Source organism: Phyllobates terribilis, unplaced genomic scaffold (genome assembly GCF_046119375.1).
Source record: "Phyllobates terribilis strain yellow unplaced genomic scaffold, ASM4611937v1 Scaffold_13__5_contigs__length_258822181, whole genome shotgun sequence".
NCBI classification, from domain to species: domain Eukaryota; kingdom Metazoa; phylum Chordata; class Amphibia; order Anura; family Dendrobatidae; genus Phyllobates; species Phyllobates terribilis.
In genome coordinates, this window is record NW_027362773.1 from 154,378,693 (window position 1) to 154,388,253 (window position 9,561).

At 45.9% G+C, this 9,561-nt stretch overlaps 1 protein-coding gene across 2 annotated transcripts in view; it reads left to right on the top strand.

Annotated features, from left to right (window-relative positions):
- Positions 1–6,555, top strand: part of ELF5 (E74 like ETS transcription factor 5) — a 54,600-nt gene extending 48,045 nt beyond the window's left edge. For both annotated transcript variants that reach the window (XM_073658772.1, XM_073658773.1), the window contains 5 exons: positions 1,710–1,943; positions 3,004–3,057; positions 3,159–3,227; positions 4,119–4,314; positions 5,260–6,555. In XM_073658772.1, the coding sequence (XP_073514873.1) occupies positions 1,710–1,943; positions 3,004–3,057; positions 3,159–3,227; positions 4,119–4,314; positions 5,260–5,359 (653 nt within the window). In that variant the 3' untranslated portion in view covers positions 5,360–6,555. The remainder of the gene's footprint in view (positions 1–1,709; positions 1,944–3,003; positions 3,058–3,158; positions 3,228–4,118; positions 4,315–5,259) is intronic.
- The last annotated feature ends 3,006 nt before the right edge of the window (positions 6,556–9,561 follow it).

A 9,561-nucleotide genomic window follows, 5' to 3' on the forward strand; every position in this document is an offset into this window, starting at 1 on the left:
AAGTATTTTAGGCAGATTCGGCAAAATTCTCCCTCCCCTTTACCTTAAATCAGTGACCACTTAGTGGACGGACACCAGGTCCTTCTAGGAGATCCGTACAGTATTCTCATCTGATTAGTTGTAGTCACAAGCAGAAGATATGACTATTCCATCCATTGACTCGCAGATGGTGTTTGCTCTTCTTTTGTTCTCCATCCCACCCAGACCAACATGACAACTTCTCTTAGGGAGAACATTGCCGACCTGTACTTTCAGTGTTGCACTTTTTTTTTTCAATGCAGCAATTCTAGGCTCATATTATCCTTTTGGATCCAGAAAATTGGCCATGGACATTAGACAACATTCACCCCGATATCGTTCACATTGGTCATTTTTGATAAGAGTCAGATCCATCTGGCGTCGCTTATCCCATGAAAAAAAAAAAAAAGTCCGACTTATCCAATCCCTTTGAGAAAGTTTCGTCCGCGCTCGATTTTTTCCGGCAGCGTCATACTTTATGGTAATAATGGATGAGCCATCGTTTGCCGATGTTCTGTTACCAGGAAAACAATGAAAATAAATATTTCATTCCCATTATTATCACACAGCTCTAATTGCTGCTCCGTCATCGGCATCAAAGCTTTGCTGCGTTAATCACCTTATTGCCTGTACATGCAAAGTTATATCTGCGCTCGGGGATTTCCCTTATACCAAATGCAAATGAGTAAGGCAGGTCCAAGCAAGCCGGTGCGAGGCTGAGATACACGGGGAACGGTGGAAATTATTGATGTGCCGAGTCCCCAGAAGCCTCAGGGCCATAGACAGCAGTACCTAACGCTCCCCCATAGAGGGCCCCTCACTCTGGAGGACTTGGCATGTCCTTACATTCCACAGGCAGCTTATTGCATTTATTAGGAATGGTGTAATACCACATTCCACCTGTGGTGTCACTGCAGATTCCTCCACCGATTACTGCTGATCACTGCGATCACAGTGATCAGCTTAACTTCTAACATAAAGTGATTGCTCACAGCAGATCAGAATTAAAGGGGTTGTTCTCTATTTTATTACCCCATTATGTTACATAGAACTCATAGAATGGGGTCCTTCGCACAGGAAGCCCCTCTCTGAGCCACAACTGTAAGCGCAACACTGGCGTACCCCAACTGCCCATCTATTACTAACTTTAGTGCTGGGTAGAAGGGATCTTGCCCGGGAATGCCGCCTAGGAACCAATACTTTTGGGCAGGGTTTACATACAGCCGGCCTCTTTTTTTTGTCTTGGGACTGTATTGAATCCAGCGATGTTTTTCTTTTGTTCCTGCGCCTCTCCGTTCATGAGATATGGCCTCCTCTTCCCCGTATATAAATCTAGTCTAGTTAGCCAAGTGGGTGAGGTTTATAAGACATCAGAGAACACACCCACTTGGCTAACAAGACTAGAATTATATACAGGGAGGAGGAGGCCATATCTCAGGAACGGAGCGGCGCAGGAACAAAAGAAAAACATCGCCGGATTCAGGAGAACAGCGGCGTTTACACCAGGAAGAAAACTTACATATTTATGGAAAGTCTTCTTTAAGGAAATGTCCATAGGCTCTTCTTATTTCATACATTTTATACCCCTAAATCGATCAATCGGTGGCACAGAAGCGAAGCTCATCCTATTTGGAAAGTCCAGTCGCCATGATCGTGACTTCTATTTCTTTTTTTTTTTTTTTTTTTGGCAGATGTCCTTTCCCATTGGTCGTCCGCACCCCCAGAGCATTGGAGCAAGCACCATGTGTGTGAATGGCTTCAGTACTGCTGTGACAAGCACAAGCTGGACGCCACCTGTATCCCCTTCTCCCAGTTCAATGTGTCCGGCATGGAGCTCTGCAACATGAGCAAAGAAGACTTCACCGAGGCTGCGGGAGCCTGCGGACACTTCATCTACAGCCTCCTGCAAGAAGTCCGAACGCATGGTAAGAAAGGAAAAAAAGATAGGACCCCTCCAGAGACTCTAATATGCCACCATCACTGACCTGGGGTTGGGGGTCCGGAGTTTATACCAAAAGTCCAGGATTACGTGCTGGATTCTGCAGAGAAATTCGCAGCTGCAAATCTGAGCCAAACCGTGCAGATTTTGATGTGGATTTCATTGCTAATTTATAATAGACAAACATATAAAATAAAGAAAAAAAAACTTTTTTGCTCATCTTCTCCGGTGCCCCCTGCGCCGTCCATAGCAACACATGGATGTTTAATCCCTGCCCTGTGAATGCCCCCAGTCCTTCCCAGGAATGGCGCTTAAACCAATGACCACTTGTGAGCGCAACATCTCCAAATCTGCAAGGACTGTTCAAGAAAAATCAGGACAGTCCCAGAAAACTTATGCCAACTCTTCCCTGGTCCTCCAGCCGGGCTCTGTACTCCCAGCCTCCAGCAATGACAGTGCACCCTATTAGCGCAACCGAATTTGTCTGGACTGTTTCCGAAAAATCCGGAGAGTCTCGGCAGATCCGTGCCACCGCCACGTCGTGCTGTGCAAGGACACGTCTGTCACTGGCTGCAGCAGTCACGAGTGATAACTAGGGGTATATAGAGCCGTGCGGGGGACCACGGAAGCATTGGCCAGGGGGTAATGGAGGTTTGGACTTTTCTTTTTAAAACTTATTTGGACTTGTGGATTTTGCTTTGGATCTGCAGAAAATGCACAATTGGATTTTGGATAAGATTTTGACATTGAAAAAAAAGTGTCAAAATTGGCACCATATATATTTATTTTACTCACTTATAAAGCGGCATTAATTCCACAGCGCTTCACAGACATTATTCCATATGTCAATTTCTGCGCAGAAAATGTCCCTAGCGGATGAGATTCTGCAGTGGATTTGTAGCAGGAAATCTGCAGAAACATCACTGATCACTACATGTGAACCAATACCCGATCTACATGCATCAAAAACATTTTTGCAGTTTTTCTTTACCCCTGTATAACTCTGTATGACCCTCTTGACATATCTCCTTATTCTCTGCCCCCAGGAATCTCATTACCTGCTAATCCAGAGGAGACGCCGCCATCGCAGAGCGCCCACCGTAAGTGATCTGTTTGGAGTTCGTGCCTTGGAACGCTCCTCTGTTATTCCTCATGGAAATGTATGAATAAATTGATAATTGGATGTAACTTTTCCAACCAGGTGATGATAAAGTTTACGTAAAATCAGAACCGGTGAAAAGACTCAGAGCGCCCACCCAGCACCGGCCCGGTAAGACTCCGCTCTGCGCCACTCCAAAAATGTGACACATATGCTCAGCCTAAATAGGTGTCCCATGGCTTAGGTATTGATGTCCCGTCCTTAGGATACGTCATTAACCCTTTCCTAATGTCCACTGTACGCGTAAAGCGCATGTTGGGTGCAGGTGTATGGAGCAAGGTCAGCAGCCGAGCCTCTGACAGCAGCGATCGGAGTCAGCTCTAATCACTGCACCACCGTCATTTAGGTGGCGCAATCCCAGTGATGCACCGATTTGTGCACCCATTACCCCACATTTCCTACTGAAGGACCCCGTCTCCTCCATTTTCAACTCCTACTGACGCTGATCCGTTCACCCAAGAATACTGCAGAACTAAAGTTATCTTATAGTACAGATCGCAGGACTGAAATAGTTAAAAAAAAAAAAATAGATTTAATATTTTTTTAAAAAGCATAATAGGAAAAAAAAATTGAATCAACCCCCTTACCTAATAAAAATAAAAAAAACATGTTCAGTATCTTCTGCAAATGTCCAATGTATCAAAATAAAAAAAATGATTTAACCATCATAAAGAGAAAATAAATTAAATGCCAAAATTACCCTTTTTTTTTTGGCTGCGGCATCTTCTTAAATGCAATAAAAAATGGTAAAAATGTCGTACCAGGAGTTTTTAGCAGGTCATGTGGTTATGACTGATGGCACCCCCCGCCAATCATCTGATCATTGGGACCCCGTCCACCAGCAGAACGCCGCACTGTGGCTGCGTCTGGTATTGCAGCTCTAGCTCAGCACCTGTTGTTCGACGTCGCACCATGGCCCCTTGAGGGTGTCACAGTGGCACCATGGTTAGTGCCAGGATGGCCATCACCATGATGGAGGTTGTTGTTCTTTCTACGTTCCAGGCATTCACAGTTCTCATTTGTGGGAATTTCTCCGCGATCTCCTTCTGTCACCCGAAGAAAATAACGGCATCTTGGACTGGGAGGACCGGGAGCAGGGAATTTTCCGTGTGGTGAAGTCCGAGGCTCTGGCGCGCATGTGGGGTCAGAGGAAGCGCAACGACAGGATGAACTATGAGAAGCTCAGTAGGGCATTGAGGTGGGTGCTGGTGTTTTATGGACCCTCGTCATCCCCTTCTCGTACCATGTGGTTGTCACCTACTGTAAGATAAACCGTTTTTCCGTAGAAGGTCGTCATTGCCCCAAAGATTCAATCATATTTTTGCATTGACGCTGCGGCACTCAGCCGCCTTAGGCGAGGGCGACCTGTGCCTAGGACTCATCGTCTGCCCCTGATTACTTTTATTATAGCTAGTATAGTAGCGTTATTTAGACATTGTAGATTATTATCTATGGTGCTACTTGAGCGCTGTATGGTGGTATTAAAGGGATTTTCAAAAAGATACCGATGACATCAGGTCCATCAGTCACGTGACTGTGACAGGCTATCACTGCTGGTCACATGCCATACATGCAAGTCTCACTGATGATGGTGAGTGATTGGCTGCAGCGGATATGTGACTGATTGATGTGATGTCATCCCTGTGGAACTGGCCCTAACCCGTTACATAATACATTGCCTACCTGGATAATCAAGCCGATCCTGCAGTAATGATGTCACGTCCACCAGTCATGTGACTACGGCAGCCAATCACTAGCTTCGGCAGTAGCACTTGGTGCAGCGGTCTCGTCACTGATGGATGTGGCGCCATCTCTGCAGGATCAGTGGGAGTCACATACGAGACGGCTCTGTAAGAATAGGGGGATCTATAACATACTCCATTGTTCTGCAACTTTTTGAGCATTCTGAGCAATCCCTTTAAGGTCTGTGCAGCTCACTACTTAGTCACGTTGCAGTATATTAGTTTTTTTCTGCACTGTATAGCGGGGTTATTTATGCATCTGTATGGAAGTATTATTTGGTCCTACTTTTTGGGAACCATATTACGAGTAGTCCCTGTTTGGTGTTAGTGCACTGTATGGCGGTACACAGCAGAAGTAATAGAAAATGTTCCCCAGTCCTTAATTTGTCCTCTCTTCGCAGGCATTACTACAAGACCGGGATCCTAGAGCGAGTGGATAGGCGGCTGGTCTACAAGTTTGGCAAGAATGCCTATGGGTGGCACCGCACCGCAACGTACTGACCGGTCCAACCATTGGCCGCCGAGGGGCAATTCGTGTAGATTCCGTGAATCGACTTTCTACTTTACCGGCAGAGGAGGAATCTTCTCTTCTCTTCGTGCAGAACTCGAACTCATCACAGAAGAGGAGTCGTCAGTATTAACCCAATTACTCAAATCATCACAACACAAGAATAATAATGCCCCCAAATGTGCTCAATGCCGCCCCCCAGTGCAGGACGATCGGACTCACACTATTGTCCTGGACGCCATTTACATTGGATCACAATGGAGACGAGAACATTTCCAGAAATTTGCTTCAATCATTTTCCTGGATTTGGACAAATCGAGTGACGAAAAATTTGGATTCTGCGAAATCGATTTTCTCATCTCTGGTTCCGAATTCTATAACTTTTACAGCGCTACAAAGTAACGATATCTACCATGAATATTCTCTGGTTTTTAAAGGGGTCTTCTTCCTAATATAGACCCACTTATATTATACTGCTTGGATAGGCCATGAATACCTGGTCGGCCATGGTCATATAGGATCCCACCTATAGAGGAGCAGCGGCCACAGACGAGCGGTCAGTCTCCAGCGTAGCGGACGGTGAACATCCGGGCTCTCGCTCTTCTATCCTAGTATTTCTCCTTCGCTGTATCGGAGACTGACCGTGACCGCGCACGTACGGCTGCCGATCTGCTGGAAACAAAGGACCAGAACTGGTTGGATCTTTTATGGTAGAGCCCTTTAAGAGATGATGATATCCACCCTCCAAATCCCCCCTGTAAAATGCACATTTATATCATTCATCACTTTGACCAGGTCGATCCAACATGGCTGCTTTCTTGTGAATTACCAAAACAGCTCCACCCCTGTCCGCAGGCTGTGTCTGGTATTGCTGGTTGTGTTTTTCCTACAGCGCTGACCCACCACTATAATGGTAATAATTACCTTCTTTTTTTACTGGAGTTCCCCTTTAAGCTTCACCTCTTGCTCCCCTCTTATAACATCACCTCCGTATATCACTCATATTAATAGTTGTACCTCCGCCCATATAAATCCCATATCAATGCCGAATCTAAGCTCATCCACATAAACCCCCCTCTACGGGGGTTCCGCTTGCATTTAGTCACAATGTAAATGATTGTATAAATGTGAATAGAAAGTTGTCGATAATATTTTTATGCAAAACCAAATAAATATTATATTTAACAACCGGGAGTCTAATTCTTGGGTTTGCACTTTGCAGAACTAAGGTTCACAGCTGAGGGTTTGCTACAATTGTATCCAGTGTAGAAAGTCCCCACATTGGTGCCAACATTGTTCTCCTGTCCTGATAGTTTGCTACAATGTGTCAGTGGAAGTAAATGTATCGATCTGGACCTTTTTTTTTAAGTTCACAGAGTAAACTGGACACAATTGTAACAAACCCTCAGCTGTGAACAGGAGCGGATCAGCACAATTTGCAACATTTTAACAATGCTTCTATCTTTTGCTAGAAAGCACTGATCTTAAAAACAGTGAGATGAAGCATTTGTTAGAAAGTTGCACTTTTTGGGGTCTTAATGCAACCATTAAGGAGAGGAGCAAAACGAAATCGCGAGATTAAAATCACAATTATCAGATCCCTTCCTTAATTAGTCGACGGGAAGTTTTAAGTTGACGGAACCATCTGTTAATATTGGAATAATAAGGGTCCCAGTGGTGAGGTGGGAGACCACCAAGCTAAACTACTTTGCTGTCCTTGCATTTCCCTCCATTCACCTCTAGGGGGAGCCCAGTGGTGAGATGGGGGACCCCAAAGCTACACCACTTTGCTGTCATTGCATTTCCCTCCAACCACCTCTAGGGGGAGCCCAGTGGTGAGATAGGAGACCCCAAAGCTAAACTGCTTCGCTGTCCTTGCATTTCCCTCCAACCACCTCTAGGAGGAGCCCAGTGGGGAGATGGGAGACCCCAAAGCTAAACTACTTTGCTGTCGTTGCATTTCCCTCCAACCACCTCTAGGGGGAGCCCAGTGGTGAGATGGGAGACCCCAAAGCTAAACCACTTTGCTGTCATTGCATTTCCCTCCAACCACCTCTAGGGGGAGCCCAGTGGTGAGATAGGAGACCCCAAAGCTAAACTGCTTCGCTGTCCTTGCATTTCCCTCCAACCACCTCTAGGAGGAGCCCAGTGGGGAGATGGGAGACCCCAAAGCTAAACTACTTTGCTGTCATTGCATTTCCCTCCATTCACCTCTAGGGGGAGCCCAGTGGTGAGATAGGAGACCCCAAAGCTAAACTGCTTTGCTGTTCTTGCATTTCCCTCCAACCACCTCTAGGAGGAGCCCAGTGGTGAGATAGGAGACCCCAAAGCTAAACTTCTTTGCTGTCATTGCATTTCCCTCCAACCACCTCTAGGAGGAGCCCAGTGGTGAGATGGGAGACCCCAAAGCTAACCTACTTTGCTGTCCTTGCATTTCCCTCCAGCTACCTCTAGAGGGCGATCAATGCCCAGAGACTTTTCCAGATCTACTTGAGTTCAGCAGCAGCTTCACAATCCCCAATAATGAAATTACAGCAGCAAGAAGGAAAAGTGATGGAATGATGAAGATCACAATGCAAGTGATAGAAAAATGGAAACAAAAGTCTCAAAACCTCTGGATTTATTCAGTCTGAAGTCTGAGCCACGTGCGACAATCTCGGCACTTCCAGCCTCGGCTGCTGTCACTGAGGTTATTAATGGTCGTCTGAGGAAGGTTCTGCCACTGAATGCAATTGGGCAAATCATCAAGATCCACTGCTGGCAGCTCCTGTGTTATCACCGACCAATGAAGTCCCCGAATGTGCTCAATGGGAGACAAGTCCTGAGATGGTGCAGCCATGGGAGCAGGTTTAGGCCACTCAGGCTGCTCACAGTAGCATCATCAACATGCGGCCTGGGGCTGTAAAACAGCGCTTGGGAGACTTTGGAGAAATGGCTGCACTGCTGGTTCTATGACAAAATTGGTGTAACGCAGAGCTGTTAGAGTAACTGGAATAAAACCTAGAGGGTCCGTTAACCATACATTATACCACCCCACACCATTATTCCATGAGTAGGACCAGTATGATTGTCTGTCTAAATGTGAGGTCTGTGTGTCTCTCCCAGTAATGTAGGCTGGATGTGAGGTCTGAGTGTCTCTCCCAGTAATATAGGCTGGATGTGAGGTCTGAGTGTCTCTCCCAGTAATATAGGCTGGATGTGAGGTCTGAGTGTCTCTCCCAGTAATGTAGGCTGGATGTGAGGTCTGTGTGTCTCTCCCAGTAATGTAGGCTGGATGTGAGGTCTGAGTGTCTCTCCCAGTAATGTAGGCTGGATGTGAGGTCTGCGTGTCTCTCCCAGTAATGTAGAAAAAAGAGAGGGGTCGCTCACTGGTCTATTCGGGTGCTCTGAAGAAAAAAAAAAGTAATCTCAATTGCAAAAAGAACTTCGGCACTCCATACATGAATATATAAGAAATATTGTATCTAGACTAATATCACTTTGAAAAATGAAGGTTTTTTGCACATAATTTGGCCAATTTATGTGTGCCCATCAACCACGACAAGGTCACCTTCGTATGATGGGAAACTACGCTACGCTACCACTGGATATGCCACTCTTGGGCTGTAAGCCTGTATGAACAATATGTCTCTGCTTGGGCTTTTAACCTACAATGTATGGGCTGGTAGAGCTAGTTAAAACCACCTGTGACTGAATGGGAGGGACACATGGTCAGAAAAAAGGCTGTCAAACTTCTAATAGTGTGAACACGTACCTCCCAGTAATGTAGGCTGGATGTGAGGTCTGAGTGTCTCCCCCAGTAATATAGGCTAGATGTGAGGTCTGTGCGTCTCTCCCAGTAATATAGGCTGAATGTGAGGTCTGTGTGTCTCTCCCAGTAATATAGGCTGAATGTGAGGTCTGAGTGTCTCTCCCAGTAATATAGGCTGGATGTGAGGTCTCAGTGTCTCTCCCAGTAATATAGGCTGAATGTGAGGTCTGAGTGTCTCTCTCAGTAATATAGGCTGGATGTGAGGTCTGTGTGTCTCTCTCAGTAATATAGGCTGGAAGTGAGGTCTATGTCTCTCCTAGTAATATAGGCTGGATGTGAGCTCTGTGTTTATTTCCCAGTAATACAGGCTGGATGTGAGGTCTGTGTGTCTCTACCAGTAATACAGGCTGGATGTGAGGTCTGTGTGTCTCTCCCAGTAATACA